The following is a 21,660-nucleotide window of genomic DNA, read 5'->3' on the forward strand; positions in this document are numbered from 1 at the left end:
TCACATCTGTAGAGCCTCTTTCCACAGAAGTGCCCATTCACAGATGATGGGTGGATATGAATTTAAGGAAAGTCACTATCCAATACTTTGGCCACCTGATGCCAAGAGCCAACTCACTGGAAAACACCCTGATGCTGGGATAGATTGAAGACAGGAGGAGAAGGGGACGACAGAGGATGAGATGGTTGGACGGCATCACAACTCAATGGGCCTGAGTTTGAGCAAGCTCCAGGAGCTAGTGATGGACAAGGAAGCCTGGCATGCTGCAGTCCATAAGGTTGCAGAGTCAGATACGACTTAGCGATTGAACAACAATAACAACAGCTATTCAACCCAGAATAGATGAATTCATCTACCTTTCCTTGGAAACCCGCTTTAATCCTATCAGGCTTAAACTCTCAGAAACCTTCTGAGACACCTGAGCATGTCTGGGGTGATAGGCTTCTTCAAGGAAAACATGGCTCTTAACAGGTACCGGCAAAAATACATTCAGTTGCTTCTGCTCTTGACATGCTGTGGTCACTAGAACCCGCAGCCTCTCATTAGCCATGGTGAGGTCCCTCCTAGAATTGTAGGTGGCTGGGAATAGCTGCCCAGCCCTTTTGCCATCTGGGGCTGGGGAGCAGGTGTAGGGTGAACTAATGCAGAATTCTGACAGTTCTCAGACAGAGAAGGAGAAATATCATGAGACATCCCTTATATGTAGAATCTAAAAAGAGACAATACAAATGAACTTACAAAACAGGAACAGACTCACAGACTTAGAGAATGAACTTACGGTTGCCAGGGGGATGGGATGGTTAGGGAGTTTGGGAAGGTCACGTACACAGTACTATATTTAAAATGGATAACCAACAAGGACCCACTGTATAGCACATGGAACCCTGCTCAATGTTATGTGGTAGCCTGGATGGGAGGGGAGTTTGGGGGAGAGTGGATCCATGTATATATATATATGGCTAAGTCGCTATGCTATTCACCTAAAACTATCATAACATTGTTAATTGGCTATAACCAGGTGCTTATTTGCTCAGTCGTATCCGACTCTTTGAAACCCTAAGGACTGGAGCCCACCAGGCTCCTCTATCCGTGGGATTTTTCAGGCAGGAGTACTAGAGTGGGTTGCCATTTCCTCCTCCAGGGGATCTTCCCAACCCAGGGATCTAACCCACATCTCCTGTTTCCTGCATTGCACGGGGATTCTTTACCTGCTGAGCATTGGGGAAGCCAGGTGGCGCTTGTGATAAAGAACCCGCCTGCCAATGCAGGAGACATAAGAGAGGTGGGTTCGATCGCTGGGTGGGGAAGAGTCCCCTGGTATGTATAGCAACTCATTCCAGTGTTCTTGTCTGGAGAATCCCATGCACAGAGGAGCCTGGTGGGCTACAGTTCAAAGGGTTGCAAAGAGTCGGACAAAACTGAACGACTAAGCATGCAAACTTGATCTCTTTTCTCAAACCTACCCCTAAATTCTAGTGTTTAAACAAAGTTCAAGAGGCCCTGCTGGAGATAGGAAGCTCTCACACTTGAGGGTGCACTGGGGCTGCCCCCTCTCCCAGGAGCTGTTTTGGGTGTGGCACGGGGCCCAGGGAGCAGCATTTCCAAGTTCCCAGGTGTGGACTATGTCCCATGTCCCACCCTGACCAAGAGTCGCCCCCAGAGTCTCAGACTTAAGAGTCACCTGGGGGCACCTGGACCCACCTCCGGGGGACCCTCAGGAGCCCGATCGTCTGTGAGGCAGCCTAAGCGGCAGTGTGAGGACCACCGGTCCAAATCCAGACTGGAGCCCCGGACAGCGGCTCCATCCAGTGCACCTGCTGGAGAACGTGATGGGGATGTCCTACTACGTCCAAGAACCTCTCCTGCCACCTGCAAGGCGCAAACGTCCAGGCATGGAAAAGGAAGAGACTCGGCCACCCGCTCTGGGCTTGGCTATCGTCGGAGCATACAAGCTTTATTCAGCAGTAACAGCAGTATTTATGGGTATGAGCTGTACACCAGTGGGGATGCTGTCTTCAGCACAAAGTCTGAGAGCAAACAATTACGGCGACAGAGCTCGGCCTCCGTGGCCCTGCTCCCTCCCCAAACAGGCCCAGGGTGCTCCCCACTCCTGCATGGTTGGATGGGGACCTGATCGTGGGCTCCCTCTGTACCCACGCTCTCTGCACATGACCTGCCTCCCCCAGGCTGCTGGGCCAAAGGGAGAGGGGTGGACTGGTCCCCCACCCTGGGCTCCATCCAGTCCTCTTCCCTCTCAAGGCCACCCTGGGAGCAGTTAAAGGGGCGAGAACTCTGTCCCCCACACAGGGTACCCAAGTTCCCCCCATGGCCTGACTCTTTCTTCTGCCGCAAAGCCTCTTTCTCAATGCAAGTTGAAACAGACTCAATAAAAGAAAGTGCTGTCTACGAAGCACTTCACACTCACAAAGCATTAGCCCTGCCCCCCACCCGACCCCCAGCAAGCAGATGGGGAACAGGGTGTCCTTAGAAGGGGACCCAGGAGCCCCTGGGACAGGACACAAAGGGAGGAGCCAGGCCCCGGAGCTGTCAGGGCCACGTGGGAAAGGTCAGGTTTCCTTTTAGCTCTGATCAATGGGACAGCTCAGCAACCAACTCACTGAGAGAGAGGAAGTCGTCTGAAATACATGGGTGACGTCATGCACGCTTATCCCTGTATGTAAGACCTTTCGTAATGTAGCCTTGAATTAACCATCTGTGAGCTTCCTCCTGGCTCTCGGACCTGGGCAGGGCCACCTGGGGGAGGGAAGTGCGAACCCCAGATGGACGGCGAATGTGCCAAATAGGGGAGGAATCGGTGAGGGGCCGCGGGCACACCTATGAGAGAACAGGGACCACGTCCAGTGCTGGAATCCCGCTTGGGGGCCTCCTCAAAGGCAAGGGGTGGGGCGGGGCTGACCGAGAGGGGCTTCTGACCGTATAGATGGATGGAATGGCTGGGAGGTGGGACTGAGCCGGGCTTGTGGAGGCGGCTAGACTGTACAGATGGATGACCAGTCAGGGCGGATGGCCCCGAACTCATGGCGTGCACCAGTCTGCCCCCAACACTGCCCCAAATTCCTGGGCAGCAGTCAGTTAACACTGAAACTGGATTTGGGGGTGGGTGGCGCTCAGACCGTGTAAGTTTTGACAGACTTGTAGAGGGGAGGCAGCAGTCCGTGGTTCTCGCGGACGACCTCCAGGTACTCAGATGGCGTTTCCAGTAAGAAGGGCCCACAGCACATCTGGCAGCAGCACCTGACCCCAGTGGGCGGCTCCGGGTTCTTGTCAGACATGGGGGAAAAGTCAAAATCAGCCACCTATGGTGAACAGAACCCCACGGGTCAATCACCCTCCCACCCACCAGGAGCCCCGTGAGGTGGCCTTATGAGCTCAGCAGCCCAGCTGGGCAGCCTCTTGCAAGCTCAGCTGCCTGGCTGCAGCACGCACAGAAACACCTTTCGGACACTACACTGTGCTTCCCTGTGACCTTGGCTTTTCTGCGGTCTGGGTTGCCCCTGCTTTTGGCTGCCCTCTCCTTTACCAGTTCGTGGGCATGGCTAGCGGGCCACGGGCAAGCGGAGTGGGAGTTAAGTGACATGAGAAGCAACCAAGTTTATCAATGGGGCCCCATTCACAGATGCTTCATGGGTATGTCAGCTCCAGCCCCGGGGTCTTGCTCTGACATCCAGACCACCTCTTAGCCCCCGAATCTAGCCCTCCACCACCCGCCCTCTCTGCAAATCCTCTCCTATCAAGGCCAGGAGCCCAGCCCCACCCTCACCCCACCCCCACCAAGCACCCACCTCCACCATATCCTTCTGGTGAGTAGCATTCCTCAGGGTCATGTACATGATGAAGGCCAGCATCATGGTGATGAGCGTGGCACACGGGAACGCAAAGACAGCCGGCTGGATGCCTGGGAGGAAGAGAGGTGAAGTCACGAGCCTGGGCAGTCAGTGCTGAATACCAGCTCTCAGGGTACAGCATCGGAGAGAGAACAGAGCCTGCCAGAGCCTTTTCCCTCTTTGTGCACGTGCATCCCAGTGAGGCAACTCCGATAGGCAAATCCAGGATTTCGCAAAACCCAAGGAAGGGTCTGTCGGGGTTTTAAAGCAATACTTGACAGTAACTTTCAAAGGGTGCAATTAAATTTCCCACCAGAGTGTGGGCTGGACTCATAGTGACTTGCTCCTAAACAGCGGCAGAGGACAGAGGGATGATGGACAACTTCTAAACCTAGACCACGAAAGACCCGGCAGCTTCCTCCTTACTCTCGTGGGTGACTTGCCCTGGGGAAGAAGGCCAGGGCATGAGGACACCCAAGCACCCCTGTGACCTCCGGCAGCTCTGGGCTCGCTCGCTTAGATCCTGTTGCGAGGAAGCCACAGGGCAGAGCAAGAAGAGCCCAGCAGGTCCTGGGTTCAAATCCTGGCTCTGCCCAGGTGACCTGACAGTCATGCTGACCCACGAGGCGGCCGTGGAGATGCAACCACATGAGGCGGGCGCAAGGCAGGTGATCAGCAAGGGTGGGTTCCTTCTCACCCTTCCCCCGCTCTCCTTCTGGTAGAGGCACCACCGTACACCAAAAGGATCTGTCTCCGAGGAAAGGCGGCGTGGGTTACCTGCAGTGCCAGGTAATCCCCCTTCTCCGCAGGATTCAGGGGATTCCAGGTGATCAGTGCCCAGGAGATGCTGGGGGAGTCAGGGCCCAAGGCCCCCGGGGATGCTCACAGGTCAAAGCGTCTGCCTGGCACACAGGGTCAGCCAGGGACCAGGGCAGAGCATGGAGTCGGATCAAGTAAGAGGGACTGGGGAGACAAGGGGGCGGTGACCACACCTGGTGCATTGCCAGGCCAACCTTGAGGCAAGTGCAGCTGGCAGGGAGCATCCCCTTTAGTTTTGCACAGGGTGGGACCTGGCTGAGCATCTGAAAGAGCATCCCTAGGGCCTGGGATCCTTTCTCCTCTGTGTAAGAAAACCCTCTTCTGGGGTCATAGAGGAGGAGCCCCTGGAAGTGAATGGGAGGACGTGATACTGTCATCAGCTAATCCCATCGCTGCAAGTCAGCGGCTGGACCATGTGACTGTTTGGGGGAGAGTACGCCAGGGGGTTCGGCTGGGCGCCTGGATAAATGAGAGAGGCTGCACCGTACACATTCTGAGCTGCCCGCACTCCCTGGGAGACTCCCGACAACCCAGTGAGGCCAGCACGGTCACCACCGGAAATGCTTGTTTTTGGTAGAAGCGAAAACACGGAGACGCAGGCGATAGAGTGGGTGTGACGGCAACGAAGGACGGAGGGCTCAGGCCAGGGACAAGGGTGGCAGAGGTCACGTGTGGGAGGGACACTGCCCACCGCCAGCGGTGGTGGCAACACGAGAGCTGAAGTTGGGATGATCCCGGGGCCACACGGCACGGATGGTGCCGGTCCAAATGGTGGGTGCCGGGGCTGGGAGCAGGAGTATCAACAGTGGTGCTGATGGTGGCCAGGGTGGTTGCTATGGCAGCGCTGACTCTGGCTCGTGAAGATGCTGGAAGAACGGTCCGTAGTGTGTGGTGATGGTGGCACTGGTTTTGGACAAGTCGCCTGGCAACAGCTCAGTTTGCTGTTGTTACAGCTAGTGGTGCTGTGTTGAGGGTGGTGTTGGTGGGACTGATGGGGGCTGGTAAGGGGGGGCTGGAGCAGTGGCCGATGGCGCTAGAGTTTGGTGGTGGTGCTACGGGTGGTCAGCCATGGTGTTGACTGGGGCCGGCAAGGTTACCGATGATTCTAGTAATAGTGGGATTGGCTGTTGACGGCCATGGGTGGACCAAGGGTGACTGGGTTTTGCTGGAAGCAGAGGCAAAGTGTCACTTACTAGAGGGCCACACCTGGACCTTATGGTACTGGTGCGTCTTGCTGATGACATTCTCAGCCTGGATGCTGAAGCAGTAGTCCCCGGGATCCCGGAAGATGTGGGTCAGGTTGTAAGCCGTGCTGTCCACTGCCACCGGGAGGCATTCCCCTTCCTCCAGCGGGAGGCACTCGGGCTTAAGACGCCAGCACACATTCAGAGGGGGGCTGCAGGGAAACGGGGGGTGTTTTTTCACCAATGGCTTGCCAAGGGGTGTGAGCACAGACCAAGTCCGAAAAAGGTCAGGCAGTCATGAACTTCAGTGTTCTTTCCAGGAAAGAACACCCAGGTGCCCAGGCCTCCAGGGAACATGGCAGTACATAAGAGATGGCCCGAGACTCCAAGGGGAGGCCAGGGCAGTGACAGACAGAGGGACACGCACAGACTGCTGGACGAGGCAGAATGCATGCTCCAGTGACGCCCTTGGAGTGTCAAGGGGACGGAGAAGCACGATTTCAATGAGGTAGTCAGGGAAGGCTTCCTGGAGGAGGTGGCGTTTGAGTAGGCTCTGAAAGGATAAGTCGGCTTTCTATAGATTTGAAGGGGTGAGGGCATTCCCATGTTGCAGACAGCCCCACAGGGCCAGTGCTCCCTCCCCTGGACGTTGAGAATGGAGTCATGCTGTGACTCTCCCACGGCCCAGTTAAGGGTGGGCTCATCACTCCGTGTGCTCCCTAACTTGGGGCCCCTCAGGGATGAAATCCAGTGGTCATGTATGGATGTGAGAGTTGGACTATAAAGAAAGCTGAGCGCCAAAGAATTGATGCTTTTGAACTGTGGTGTGGAGAAGACTCTTGAGAGTCCCCTGGACTGCAAGGAGATTCAACCAGTCCATCCTAAAGGAAGTCAGTCCTGAATATTCATTGGACGGACTGATGCTGAAGCTGAAACTCAATACTTTGGCCACCTGCTGCGAAGAGCTGACTCTTTGGAAAAGACCCTGATGCTGGGAGAGGTTGAAGGCGGGAGGAGAAGAGGACGACAAAGGATGAGATGGCTGGATGGCATCACCAACTCAACAGACATGAGTTTGAGTAAGCTTCAGGAGTTGGTGATGGACAGGGAAGCCTGTCTTGCTGCGGTTCATGGGGTCGCAAAGAATCAGCAACGACTGAGTGACTGAACTGAACTGAACTGAAGGGATGAAACAAGGTCAGGAGCCTCTGAGAGGGAGTGTGAACAGGACCACAGGTCAAGCACGTGCGTTCAGGGCTTCACTCACCTCCCCAGGAAGTTCAAGGTCACTACCATCTTTTGGAAGGTCTGAATTAGGGTGGGCCCCAAAACTTGGATGCCTCGAAGGGTTTCTGAAAGGCAAAGAAGACGACCTCGTTATACCTGGTGGCTGACGACAGCTGTCTCAGGGCTCCCGGGGTTCCCAGGCTGTGTGACCACCACCCTGTCCTCCTGGCCCTCCCGAAGAGCGGGCCACAGGTCACATCCAGAGTCCTGCTTCCACATCAGCAGCAGACGCTGGAGCCGCTTAGACTGAGACCACTGGGGGAAGCCAGCAGGACTCTGGTGAGCAGGACCTGGGGCTGGCTTAGGATAACTACCTCCCTCCCCATCATCTGTGCTGTGTGGGGGGCACGGGAGCAGCACCCCGTTGGCTTGACTGAGAAACAGGCTGCAGCCGCCCCAGGGCCCCGTCTTGACAAAGCCAGGAGCGGCGGGCCTGGGGGCTCCCTCCCGGTGCAGCCGACTGGGGCCGTCCCATCCCCGACAGGATGGTCCTTGACTAGAGGCCGATGTAGCTGGAAACAGAGAGTGATGGGGATGTGTCCAATCACGGCACAGTGTCTGGGCTCTGCCTCTCGGTGCTCCCTGACCTCCTCCGTGGCCTTCAGCGCCCTCTTAGAAGTGGGGAATGACGACCCCTCTCAGGGCTGCCAAGGGGCCTGAAGAGGGGTTGTGCCAGCCACTCTGTACGTGATCCAGCCCTGGAAGGAGTGGTACCCAGGGCTCCTCGACGAGCCAAATGCTCAACCCACACCAACCCCCCGAGACTCACCCTGCAGCTTCAGCGAGGCGGAGAAGTCACCCGTCTTCTGCAGAATGCCCCTCCCGGCGTCCGATGTGACCTGCTCCCACCCTGCCACCACCTTGACCTTCACGGTGAAGGAGCCGATGATGGAGTAGTTATAATAGACGGTACCATCTCTGGTCACCATCTGGGTGCTGTAAGATGTCGGGGAGGGGAGAGATGACGGAAGTGATCCACGTGACTTTTTAGGGTCAGCGGTTGGGTGTACAGTGACACATTCAGACCAGTGTCATTTTGCGAGCAAAAATGTCACCTCAGCAGCAGTCCCCAGGGCAAGCCAGGGCATGAGGTCAGCTGACCTGCATGGGTGGGGTGGCTGCTGGTCGTCTTCGGATTTGTAAGTTACAGGTAGAAGACCTCTTAGCCACAGGTGCCTGTCACCTGCCAGGAAGTGCCGTGCAGCCCCAGCCAGACCAAGGGAAGACCGTGTGTTAGATAGAGATGATCTGGGAAGGGGAGAAATACGAACTTTGGAGCTAAGATAAATCTGGCTTTGAATCTCAGCTCCAAATTTCCTATCTACATAACTCTCAGCCTTACCTTTCTCACCTGTAAAACAGGAAGAATCATGCCTCCATCATAGGTTATGACATTTTCCTCTACAATTACCTGAATCACTTTGAAAGGAACTTGAGTGACAATAAAGAAAATATTTCTGTTGATTTGTTGATGCTCTTTCCATATGAAGTTCATTGAACCTTTACCTATTCTATATCTTCCAAATATTTTCTTCCAGTTTAACCATTATCTTTTGGCTCAACTTGCTTCTTTCATTTCAAATTTCAAACCTGATGATGCCAAACTTAGCATTTTTTTCCTATACAGTTTCTACCTTTTATTTGTATTCTTAGAAATGCCTTCCCCCACTGCCAAACTATTCAATTGCAGGGGATTATTGTCTACATTGCAATCTAGTCCTGGTTTATTATGTTTACTGTTTACTATTTTAAATATGGAAATTTGGAACAGGTTTTGTTAGGGGTTAGACTGGTTCACACTGGTCCCCAGGGACCCTGAGTTTGACACAGAGCAGGTGTGCAAGGCATGTTCGAAGTGAGAGTGAGCAGGTGAAGATGACGGAGTACACAGCACTCCGCACAGGCCAGGACTCTGGGGCATCAAAGGGGGTCAGAACATACCCGTCTCCGAAGTCCCAGCTGTAGAGGAACGAGGCGTTCTTGAAGAAGTTGCTGGGGTCGTGGAGGAGGAAGGAGACTTTGAGGACTGTCTTGGTGAGGTAGGAGCTGGGCCAGGGCAGGGAGGTGTTCTGGGTGACCACAAGGTTCCCCACGAGGAACTCTGGGAGGGAGAAACCACGGGAGGGTGAGGCCCCCGCCCCCGGGGTGGAGGAGGGCAGAGCCATGTGCCAGCCGGCAGGGCCGCCTCTCCCCCACCCTCCTCCTGACTGTCACCGCTGTGGTAGCAAGAAGGGACCTTGCAGGTCCCTGAACACAGAGCCATATGCCCCCTCCGAGGCCCTGCCCCGGGCCAGTGGGTGCTGGCGAAGGCTCACTCCCTGTTACACACACAGTTCCGCTCCTGTGCCCCTTTCACCAGGACTCTGAACTTTCTGGCACAAGAGATGCCCAGGATTAGAAGCAAATGGGCAAGCTTTTAAATTGACTCTCGGGAAATATTTCAAAGTATTAGATGAGCCTGGAAAAAAAAAATGAGCATTTCTACTGACCACATTTGTTGTTGTTATTTAGCCACTAAGTCACATCCAACTCTTTTGCAACCCCATGGACTGTAGCCCACCAGGCTCCTCTGTCCATGGGATTCTCCAGGCAAGAATACTGGAGTGGGTTGCCATTTCCTTCTCCAGGGGATCTTCCTGACCCAGGGATGGAACCACATCTCACACTGCAGGTGGATTCTTTACCACTGAGCCATCAGGGAAGCCCATTGCCAAGTACACATGTGTACGTACCACATACATTAAACACAGTTGATCCAATTGGTCATAGAATTTCATTTTGATGTTTAAAAATTTACAAGCATGAGTACTCTCCCAGGCTAAAACACACTCTTTGTAAAGATCATTATTATTATAAATTATATCAGTATTCTCATGGTTGCATACTTAGCTTGTCTCCACTTTCCTCTGTTACCATAGAAACTGTGATGAACACCTTCATGCATAAACCATTACCCGAATGGAGGTTTATTACCTGAAGATAAGTTCTTTAATAGATTGTAGGGACTTCCCTGGTGGTCCAGTGGCTAAGACTCCACACTCCCAATGCAGGGGGTCTGGGAACTAGATCCCACATGCTACAATTAAGAGTTCCCATGCTGAAACTAAAGATCCTGCATGCAGATAAGACCCAGTGCAGCCAAATAAGTAAGAAGAAAAAATAGACTGTAAACTCTAAGAAAGCAGGGAGTTCTTAGAAAGAGAAGGGAGGGAGGGTGTGAGGGAGGAAGGAAGGGAGGAAGAAGGGGAAAGAGAGAGGGGTGGGGGGGATAGGGAAAGAGAACAAGCTGAAGACTAAAATAATTTACAGCCATTGACACATATGGATCAGCTCCTCTCCAAAAGCTTGTATTAATTTACAGCCCAGTGGCAAATATGCACTTTGTGTCCATTTTAGCACAACCCTGCCAGCAATGTGTATTACCATTTTCTGATCCTTTGTTGACTCAACTGACAGCAACTCAGAACCATGGGGCTAATCTGCCTGTGTGTGATGGTTCTGATGCCCATTTTCTCTGCCCCAAGAGCTGAAGGCAAATCAGCGAGGAGGGAAGGTCCTCACCGGTGATGGGGAGGACGAGGAGGCTCCTGGCCACAGGCTGGCACATCCCACAGTCGGCGGCGGTGACCCAGACGGAGACCGGGAAGTCCCCGGGCACGCTCCCCACAACACGGATGGTGGAGCTGAAAGCCTCGTCCGCCTTCCCCGTGAGCAGCAGCGGGGTGTGGATCCAGTGGAAGCGGTAGAGGCTGGTGCTGGCAGGCAGGGCCAGGCTGCCGTTGTCGTCGGCCACCAGGCTGGCCGTGATGGTCACCTCTGCGCCCGTGGTGGCAGGGCCATCGGTGGTGAGCTGAAGTTCATACAGGCCTAGCAACCCAGAAACAGAGGCTGTGTTTCAGGTAGAGGGCATGGCCAAGAGCCCCACTGCCCCACGCTGGGTGGGTGTCTATTCATCTTACGGGTGGAGAAACCGAGGCAGGTCAAGAGACAAGCCCAAGGATCATACATTGCCACGTGGAGATTCAAACCCAGGCCCGGCTGACTCCAAACCCACACTCTTTCCAGGGTCTCAATTTATTTTCTTTTCTCATGCCAGCCACGCAGGGCCTTACAGGGCATGAGTCTGCTGACCCAGTCATGCTTCTCAGCTGTAAAAATGACCATCAGTCCATATCACAGGAGGAACCACTGCAGCTGCTGCCCAGAATGCACCCCCCCCCCCATCACCCACTCTTTGGGGCTGAGCTTTACATGTGAAACAAAATTCCAAGTTGAAACACAGAGCTGAATCTGGACCCCCTTAGAGGCTGCACGCCTTGACACGGCAGAACGAGCCTGGGGAGGAAGGGTCACCGTGATCCAAGATAAGGTCCCTTCTCTTTGGTCTCAGTCTGCAAATCCATAAACTGAGAGCCTCTAGATCTGAGCCGCCCGATACGGTTCCACTAGCCACGTGCAGCTCCTGAAGCTTCAATCAAAAGGAAACAAACATCAAACCCACTTGCTCGGTCGCACTGGCCATGTTCCAAGGGCTCAACAGTCACATGTGGCCAAGGGTCACGAGAGTGGACACTGTGGATGCAGATCTTTGTTATCACAGAAAGCTCCACTGGACCACACGCTCTCAGGGACCTCCAGGGTCTCAGCCGGGGCCAGCGCTGCAGCTGTGAGATTCCAGCTGGGTCCGCTCTTTGGGGAACTTGAACTGACACATTGGGGACACAGCTCTTACAGGGAACCTGGGAATTAAGACTTGCAGGATGCAAGCAGAGAACAGGGCCTGGGGACTTCCCTGCTGGTCCAGTGACTAAGACTCTGCAATCCCAACACAGGGGGCCTGGGTTCAATTCCTGGTCAGGCAACTAGATCCCTCATGTCATAAGTGGAAAAGAAAGATTCCTCATGCTACAACTGAAAAAAGGATCCTGTATGCTGCAACAAAGAAGAAAGATCCTGTGCGCCTCAACGAAGACCTGGCATGGCCAAATAATATAAACAAATAATTTTTTAAAATAAACAAATATTTTTTCAAAAGAGAGAGAGAACAAGGTCTGGTGGACATGGAATGGAGACCACATAAGAGACCTTTTAAATAGTACTCCCCACCCAACCAAGACCATTCAGTCTTACACTGAAGGTAAGACTAATTATAATCTGAAAATTCAGAAAGGTATAAAATTTAAAGAAAAAGAAAACTTTTTAAATAATCAGCAACGATCCCTCTTACTATATTTGAACATTTCCTACTGTTTTTTTCAAATGATACGTACTCTGAGATTATTCTACTGTTGTTGCTGGTTTTGCACATCAAGCATCTTCCTAAGCTATTATTCTTCACCTGTTCTAGATAGCCGCAGATTTTTATCATATTCATGTGTAAGATTCTAAAAATCAGGTTTGTTTCCATCATAAAAGTTAATCCAGGGACCTCCCTGGAATCTTCAGTGGTTAAGATTCCATGCTCCCAATGCAGGAGGCGTAGGTTCGATCTCTGGCTGGGGAACTAAAATCTCGCATGCCACACAACACGTCACGACCACACACACACAAAGTAATACATATGCATAAAGAGTATTAGACGTGTCCTATTACCCTACCCCCCCAAAAAAAAACAACAGCTGCTAACAGATTAAGGTCCTCCAGCTCTTTTTCACACACTGAAGTTTCAATTTCGTCAGAATCACCCTCTGCACACAACTCTGCATGATTTTATTTCCACACGGCCACACATCAGAAGGATGTCCACGGGCGTCCTAACGTGAACTTCAATGGTTGCACGATAATCCCTCAAGCAGGTGTATCTGAATTCCCAGAACCCTTCCCTCTCGCCAACAGCACTACTGCATGTCTTGGTAACTCTTTTCCTGCGATTTGGGTTTTCCTCTTCAGGTGCGATGTCTGAAGGGCTTGCAAGGTTAGAGACTGTCCAGCCTGTGGCAGGGCAAACCTGGGCAGGTGAAGTGACAGAAGGAAGGGAGGAAGGGCCACGACACCCCCCGTCATTTCAGTCCCTCCCACCTCTCCCTATCCTGGCCACATGCACCCCCTCCCTTGGCTTCTGGTACCCCCTAAATGCTGACAGAACCCCGGCAGAGTGACTTTAATTCTACTAAGCAGTAATATAGTAGCTACTAACCACATGCCATTACATTTAACCACTTAAATGTAATTAATACTAAAAAATTCAGTCCCTCCATTGCACCAGAGCCACATTTCGAACATTCAAGAACCATAGCTCTCCCGGACAGCACAGATGGAAAATATATCCTTCACCATCCAAAGTTCTGTAGGCCAGGAATGCAGCAGCAGTTCCTAGCCTTTTTGGCACCTGGGGCCAGTTTCGTGGAAGGCAATTTTCCCACTGAGCTGGGGAGGGAGCGGGGTGGGGATGGTTCCAGGATGATTCAAGTTCATCACGTTTATTGTGTACTTCACTTTTATCATTATTACATCAGCTCCACTTCAGATCATCAGGCATTAATCCCAGAGGTTGGAGTCCCCTGTTCTAGACCCCCTAGCTTTCTCCCTTCCCAAACCTAGCATTCTCATTACCTGTCATTCTCTGTCTGGTTAGAAGGCCCAACTGTTTCAAGACCCAGTCCCTGGGCCCCTGCCACTCTCACTGCTCCTCTCCATCACTGCGAACACCACTTGCACATGTGTGTGTGTGTATGCTCAGTCTTGTCTGACTCTTTGCAACCCCATGGACTCCCAGGCTCCTCTGTCCATGGGATTATCTAGGCAAGAATACTGGTGTGGGTTGCCATTTCCTCCTCCAGGGGATCGTCCCAACCTGGGGATCGATGCGTCTCTTGCGTCTCCTGTACTGGCAGGCGGATTCTTGACCACTAGCGCCACCCTGGGAAGCCCCTGTCTGGTAGATTACCGCTTCATCCTGCCCGCTGACCCTTGGCCTCCAGTCCTGCCCTGGTCTCAGCCACCCCAGCAAGCAGCTTCCGCACAGTTCATCTGACCACAGGCCAGCCTCCGGGTAGAGGGAATCCACGTTCATGTCTTGGCACATCCATGCTGTAGATTTAACACTTGCTCTGTCCTCCATAGCCTCAAGGCCTGTGCAGATGCTGTCCCAACTGCTCTTCTTCACCTAGATATCTGTGGATATAACCTCTTCCAGGAAGCCTTCCCTGACTCCCACCCCACCCCCACCTCTTCAGCGCTCTCCCAACAACTTGGCACACAGCGTACCCTGGGTTGGAATAGACATTTCCTCATCTCCCCTAACTGCACTGCAAGCTCCTGAGGGCAGGACAAGGGTCATCCCCATCTGCTCCAGGCCTAGTCAAGCACTCGGCACCAAGAAGGGGCTGGACACTGTGCTGTGGAGTGGCACCTGGAGAGAAGGGTGCGGCAGAGGGACCTGGCACTGCCCCAGGAAACTCTTCATCCAGGACTGAGCCCCCTCCTTGGGCCACACCCCACAGCTCTGGGGGGACCCAGAAGTACAGGACGTGCCCCCTGCCCTTAGGGAGCTCACGAGAGACCTGTTGATTCAGCCAAACTGGGAGGTGAGCTAGCGGGTCCTCAGCTGGATCCCATTCACCCTGCGACACCGCGTCACTGCCCCCAGTGCGGACTGTCTCCAGCCTTTTGGTCACTCGTGTTATATATCTGTTCCGAATCCCTTTCCTTGAGGTCATATTTTGAATTATAAAGTCATCTGGGCTAGGACTGCAAAAGGGACCGGCGGTGTCTTAATCCCAAAGAGAGAATTCCAGACATAGAAGTCTCTCCAAGAAAACACAGTGTATGGCTGAGTCCCTTTGCTGTCCACCTGAAATCATCACCACGTTATTAATCTGCTATACGCCAAGATAAAATTAAAGCTAAAAAAAATAAACTTTCAAAGATTCTTTAAATTAAAAAAAAACAACAACACGGTGGAGATTTTACACTGGGGGACCTGAGACCCCAGGGGATAAGGCTAGTGCCTGGGGTCACAGAGTAAATCCACACTGCCCCAGGCTAAGTCCCTCTGGCTGGGGGGCAGCCTTTGGCCAGACTGCCACAGACGCAGGTGCTGAGATGAGAGGCCATCTCCACCCTTCCCCCTCAAGGAGAATCTCCGCCTCTCCCCACCAAGGAGAGGCGCATGGGCCAGAGCGAGGCTGGCAGGTGGCAGGGACATTCGGCTGCAGCAATACGGGCGCATGTCAGCACGATGATGACTACGAGACGACGTAGATCGGTTGCCAGGGGAATGGAATCAGGGGGGCAGCCGGCTCAGCTGGGAGGAGGGACGGGGTGGGGGAGGGCAGGGGATGTGGCTCCGGCAAACAGTGGCCCGGCTCCTGGGAGCCAGCCCCTCCACCACCTATCCAGACGCCTAGACTCCAAGGGCAGTTTTCTCAGGTTTGTGTTTCTGTTTTTGTTCTTTTAAGCAGGTACTTCACAGCCCCTGAGTGATGCTGGCCCTCGTCTTTGGGGTCTCAGAATTGTCCCGAATCTGAAATGGACCACGAAGGCTTTGCCACCTGTGGCTGAAGGCACCAAGCCCAGATAGGGTAACCTACCTGTTGAAATCTACATTTCCGGTTCGGGAGCCCAGTTGCCCTGGCCTTGGACTGCAGAGCACCCCAGTGGCCCAGAGCTGAGAAGGCCACAGCAAGACGTGAAGTGGCAAGAGCCATGAAGCTTGACCCACGGAAGAGCGCCCACCAGCAGGCTCCCTTGGATTCCACCTGGAACATGTACATTTTCCCTGACCACACAGCCTGCAGGGGCCCCAGAAGCTTCTAGAAAAGGGCTATGTCGGCCTTTGCACCTTGCACATGTTGTCAGACCAAAACACTTCCCAAAGTACCTCTGAAGTGTGAACAACACAACCTGGAATTAATGAACAGTCCAGGACACGGACTTCTGACTTCAACCCTTGGAACAGGAAGCAGGCCTGAGTCTGACCCAGACCTGGGGAAGCTGCAAAAGGCTTCTGAATCTTTCTCTTCTGTGGGCTCTCCCCAACTGCATCTCAACTGTTTCGAACTATATCATGGGTTCAATAGGCCAGGCTGGGAACCACATATGATTTCCAAAGAATTAATCCCCTCCTACTTTTTTTTTTTTTCTGGCAATTTAGGCCACACTGATCATTTCTGAACACCTGTAAACCTAACGGACAACAGACCTCATTTCTATGTGAATAACCAGGGAGAAGCAGATTATCCTGACAGAGCACAGAATTCTCTTAACATTCACTCCTAAGATGCAGGGTTTTTACCTTCCCTTGTGGCTTTCATTTCACAAGTTAGGATTCAATCTCTTCTCTCTGCCATATTTTGAAGGGGGGAGGGGGCATGATGAACATATTGGATAATATTGCATAGCTGCGTTCAGTAATATTGAACGCACCCAATAGCTGCCAACTGTCTCCTCCAAACTCTCCAACCTGGGTCCCCTTTATTTTGTCGCCAAAATGGGGCAGAAAAGTGGGGTGCTGGCCTTCGGGCGGTGAGGAGGTGGGGATGCTAAAAGAACAGCCCTGAGGGACACGGAGTGGTACCCAGCGGAACCAGCTCGGGGTCCATTTTGGAAACCATTCCCCGAGAGGAAATGGCAGGCTGGCTTCCCGAGCTCTGAAAATTGCATCCTCCCACCCCCACCCCCAACCACCACCCTGAAGCCTACACGAGCTGGGTGGCAAGCCTCTCCCGATAAGGCAACATTTGGAGGCAACCTGGCGGCGCTCCTTGGGGGCTGTGGCGTGACGACCGACCCCAGCATCCTCGGTCCCCCCGCAGCACCCTCCCCAACCTCCAGCGGCTTCGAGGTTCCCAGGCTCCGGGATGGAGGCCCCGGCCACCGCGCCATTCCTAGGGCAGGGCCGATCTGGAGGGAGCAGCAGAAGCGAGGGGCGCGGGGACCCCCCCCCCCAAGTGCCAGCGACTTCAGGGGACGGAGTGAAGGGACAGGCCCGTTGGGCCTCCGCAGCGCGCAGCCTCGGGAGAGGAGGGAGGTGAGCGCAGGGCGCACGGCGCCACCTCCGCAGCGCCGGCTCCCGGCGAGGCAGCCGGCTCCAGGCCGCCTTGAGGCCCCTGCACGCAGCCGACCGGGGAGGGCGGCCGGCCGATCCGCGCGCGGCGCCTTACCTGCGGCCACCCTAGCCGGGGCCAAGGACAGGAGGCAGGCTAGCCAGAGGATGCGGCCGAGGCGCGGCCAGAGCGCCGGGGCCATGGCGGCGCCGGGAGCCGCTGGAGCGCCGAGGGGACGCGGCTGGACTCGACTGCGGCGGCGGCCGCCGGTGGGGCGCGCGGCGAGGGCGGTGCGGGGAGGTGCGGGCGCGGCGCCGGCTCGTCCTCGCCTCGGATCGTGGAGTCTCTGCGCGTCGCCGCCGCCCACAGCCCTCCGCGCCGACCCCGGCCCACGTCGGCCGCGTCGCGCCCCCTCCCCGGCCCGCGCTGCACCCCGCCTCTCTCCGCGATCCTCCCCGCTCCCCCCGGGCCTCAGCTCCTCCAATCTGCGCCCCCTCCTCCCTCCCGCCGCCGCGCCCTCCTCTCCCCTCGATCCCTCCCCTCCCCGGTGCCGGCTCCTCCAGTCGGCGCCCCCTCCCCGCCCCGCGTCCGTGCCCGCGCCCGGCGACTCTGACTCAGCGTCCCCAGAGGCGCGCGCGCCGCTGCGAAGCCTCCAGAAAGGTCCTTTGGGCTCTTTCTGCAGGTGCCTTCGCTCATGACGCACACGGTTTGGAGATGCTGCCCTTCCTTCAAGAAACGCTGAGGAAACACCGTGTGCCCGGCGCTGGTCGGTGGGCCCGGGAATGCCTGTGTCCGTCCAGAGAGAAGGACTTGAGCGCAGGGGCCCGGACGCAGGCGCTGGCGCTAGCCGTTCCTCTGTTTACCTTCTCTGCACCTGCTGAAAAGTGAGGCTTGTGTCCCTGGGCCCACAGCGCTGTCAGAGGCCTTGCCACACTCAAGACAACCGTGATGAGAAGAGACCAGGCCGCTCCTTGGACACGCCTTGGCCCAAGCAGGCGCTTCCATCTGCCGTAACAGGAACAGAGCGTGTCTTTTCTGCTAGAAGGCGGCCAGCCTGGCTGACCTTAAAGGCTAGACACCGGCAGCCTGAATTCTGGTCCCAGTTGGGCCTCTCCTTCACCCTTGGCCAAGGAGCCCACCCAGAGAGGAGAGTTGGGTGGGACCAGGGCTGTAGGATGCGCGCCGCAGGGGAGCAAAGGCACATCCCCGGAGTAGCTGCAGGGTCCCCAGGGGATGGGGGGGACAGAGTTGAGTGAGTCCCCTTAAGAAAGTTAAAAGTGCTAAACAGATGTCACTCACTGATGGCATCAGTCACCATCGTGGGGACAAATGCCAGTAGACTTTGCATGCTCCCTGAGAGCTCTGTGACCTTGAGAAAGCCACATAACTGTCCTGGTGCCTCAATTCAGTTTTCTTTAAAATAAGAAAACTAATACCCCATGAGACTGCAGTAAGGGTAAAATGAGTGAACATCTAGAACAGTGTTTGGACATTTGTTGTTGTTTAGTCGCCAAGTCACTTGTGACCCTTTGCAGCCCCACGGACTGTAGCCCACCTGGCTCCTCTGTCCATGGGATTTCCCAGGCAAGAATACTGGCCTGGGTTGCCATTCCCTTCTCCAGAGGATTGTCCTGTCCCAGAGATCTCACCTTTCTCTCCTACGTTGGCAGGTAGATTCTTTACCACTGAGCCACGGAGGAAGTCTGCACTTGGACATAGTTAAGCGTTCAATCAGTGCTGGCTGTCATCATGAGAATTGCTTAAGGAATTGGGAGAATTTTGCTTGTCCATCAGGAATTGAGAAGAACATTGTGCTTGAGAAGAAAAGAGTATGTTAAGGTTATAAATTGTTTCAAATATTTAACTATTTCACATTATTCAAAAGTCTGACTGTTAGTTTTAAAAATGTACTAACTGCAGAACTTCCTTGGTGGTCTGGTGGCTAAAACTCCATGCTCCGGAGGCCCGGGTTCAACCCCTGGTCAGGGAACTAGATCCCACATGCCTCAACTAAGGGTTTGCATGCTGCAACTAAAGATCCACCTGCCGTGGTGTAGCCAAATAAATGGTTATTTTTTTTTTAATTTAAAAAATTAAACTGACAAATATGTTCTTTAAAAAAAAGTAAAATTTACTAACTGTATAAAAAGAATAATAATATTTATTACTTTTAAGAATGTGTAACATTACATTGGGTAACTTCACAGCCGCCATAGTCACGGAAACCACCTGGGAAGGCCACCCTGAAGCTAATGTTGATCTGAGTCTTCTTTGTCTAACTTCTCACACGTATCACCTCCTCCAGAAACCTTCCTCCTTCTGGGCTCTCACAGCACCTGTCTTTTTTTAAGTGTTATTTTGATATTTATTTCTTTATTTCTGGCTGTGCTGGGTCTTCATTGCTGCACGGCCTTTTCTCTAGTTGCGGCGAGCGGGAGCTACTCTCTGGTTGCGGCGCACAGGCTTCTCATTGCAGTGGCTTCTCTGGCTGCAGAACATGGGCCCTAGGTGCACAGGCTTCCGGAGTTGCAGCAGGCAGGCTCAGAAGTTGTGCCGCATGGGCTTAGTTGCCCCAGGCATGTGGGATCTTCCTGGACCAGGGATGGAACCCACGTCCCCTGCATTGCAAGGCAGATTCTTAATCATTGGACCACCAGGGACACCCCCTGCACCTGTCTTGAGGTACATTCTTATTGCTGAGAATTTTTCTAAAGCAGGTGTGTTGGTCTGTTGGCCCTAGCAAAATAGTATAATTTGGTAACAAAAGGGCAGCAGCCATAGTGTTCATCTTCCTACCACAAATCCTCACTGTCCTTCATTGGAAATGTAACTGTGGGAAGTGGGGGCCCCCGATCTGATAACAGTCACCCTAGATCAGCTCTGGAGAGGCTTTTGGGGTTAAATCCTATGGTAGTTTGGAGGGGGCAAAAGGGAGTTCAGGGTGATCTCTTTGTTGAATTCATAGTTCCAGGCCTCGACCTCCACTCTGCCAGATTTTCTGCTGGAATTTTTTGACCTCAGGACACCCAGTCACCCTGTTGAAACTCACACAAGACCTAGGGAGGATTTATTGATTCATCAGGGGGGAAGGTTCTTCATAGGGCTGGGACCCTCAGGGCCAGCCCAACAGGTAATCAGGGAAGGAGAAAGAGGAAGAAGGGTTCTTGGTGATTCTCAAAATGCCAGACTGGGGCCCTGACCCACTCCACACGGGGACCACTTCTGCAGACCGCTCATGCCCACCTAAGTGAGTATTTTGGGGCTTCCTGTGTTGTCTGTAGTGTCCCAGCTGATCCTGCCCTATGGGTTTATGCAGGGTACAAATTTATACATTTGATTATGCACTGAACTATATCCCTTGAGAAATTCATATGTCAAGGCATAGCCTCCAAAGTGACTGTATTTGGAGATAGCACCTTTAAAGAAGCAATTAAGGCTAAATGCAGTCATAAGGGTGGGGGCCTAATCCAATATGGTTAGTATCCTTATAAGAAGAGGAACAGACACCAGAGATTGATCTCTTGAGAGAGCACACAGTGAGATGATGCCACCACAAGCCAAGAGAAGAGGCCTCAGAATGAAACCTACCTTGGTGCCACCTTGACCTTGAACTTCCCACTTGCCAGAACTATGAGAAATAAAGTTCTGTTGGGTAAGCCACCCAGCCTGTGGTAGTCTACAGCGGCAGCTTAAGGAGACCAAGACAATATCCAATGGGCAACAGGAATACATTGGTAAAGAGAGACAGGAAGGGAGCCTGTCTAGGAGGCTAGGAGGGAAAAACAGATGATAAATGAGTAAATAAGAAATTTCAGGTTCTAAGGAAAATTCCAAGTATAATGAGATGGCGGGGGTGATGGTTTTCCTACTGGGCCTTAAGAAAGGCCTCTCTGAGAAGATGACATTTGAGCTCATCAAGGATGACAAACAGCCTGCTTTATGCCTTTGAGGGAAGAATATTCCAGGCAGGATAATCAGCTGCCAAGGTCCTAGGTGGGCAGGATGCACAGCAAGGCCACTGTGGCTGGAACATGAAAAATAAGGTTAGAAGGTGCACAGGGCCAGGGGCTGAGGATAAGCTGAAATGGTTATCCTTTGGAGGGTTTTGAGCAGAGGAGGGGTATGATATCATTTATTAATATATGATAGAGATGAAGTTGACACTGTCCCCAACTGCTAATTCAGGAGACAGACAAGAAAACAGGAAAAAATCATAGCAGCATGAGGAGTACTTTTAAAGGAGAAGCTAAGGCCACGGGAAAGTGTAGGGATTTCGCCAGTGTTGTCCCTGACCTAACTCTAGGTCTTTATCACATGCAATTAAACTGAAACTTATCAAGGGATTTGTCTACAGCTGCTTCTTTCTTGATTACCACCCCCTCTCCCTCCTGCAAACAATGTTAAATGACCTTGGCTAGCACACTGGTTCTAGCCCTTAGATTTCTCAACTTTCCCCTACCTTTTGGGAGTGGTGGTGGTTGGAGCAGAGAGGATTTTGCTTGCAAGTGGGCAACTTCTTTCATGGGGGAAGGAGTGTTC

General features: G+C 53.3%; 1 protein-coding gene across 2 annotated transcripts; it reads right to left on the reverse strand.

Annotated features, from left to right (window-relative positions):
* Window positions 1-1,943: 1,943 nt before the first annotated feature.
* TMEM130 (transmembrane protein 130) lies at window positions 1,944-17,363 on the reverse strand. 2 transcript variants are annotated; one of them, XM_065920204.1, is made up of 8 exons: window positions 17,239-17,363; window positions 10,697-11,002; window positions 9,077-9,236; window positions 7,905-8,071; window positions 7,116-7,200; window positions 5,858-6,060; window positions 3,804-3,916; window positions 1,944-3,281 (listed from the first exon to the last, which is right to left on the reverse strand). In XM_065920204.1, the coding sequence occupies exons 1-8, from the start codon at window positions 17,321-17,323 to the stop codon at window positions 3,129-3,131; spliced, it is 1,272 nt and encodes a 423-aa protein (XP_065776276.1). In that variant the 5' UTR covers window positions 17,324-17,363; the 3' UTR covers window positions 1,944-3,128. The 2 variants fall into 2 exon arrangements, with proteins under 2 accessions (XP_065776276.1, XP_065776274.1); XM_065920202.1 differs by having other exon boundaries at window positions 1,944-3,317.
* Window positions 17,364-21,660: the final 4,297 nt, after the last annotated feature.

Source organism: Muntiacus reevesi, chromosome 2, assembly GCF_963930625.1.
Source record: "Muntiacus reevesi chromosome 2, mMunRee1.1, whole genome shotgun sequence".
Classification (NCBI taxonomy): domain Eukaryota; kingdom Metazoa; phylum Chordata; class Mammalia; order Artiodactyla; family Cervidae; genus Muntiacus; species Muntiacus reevesi.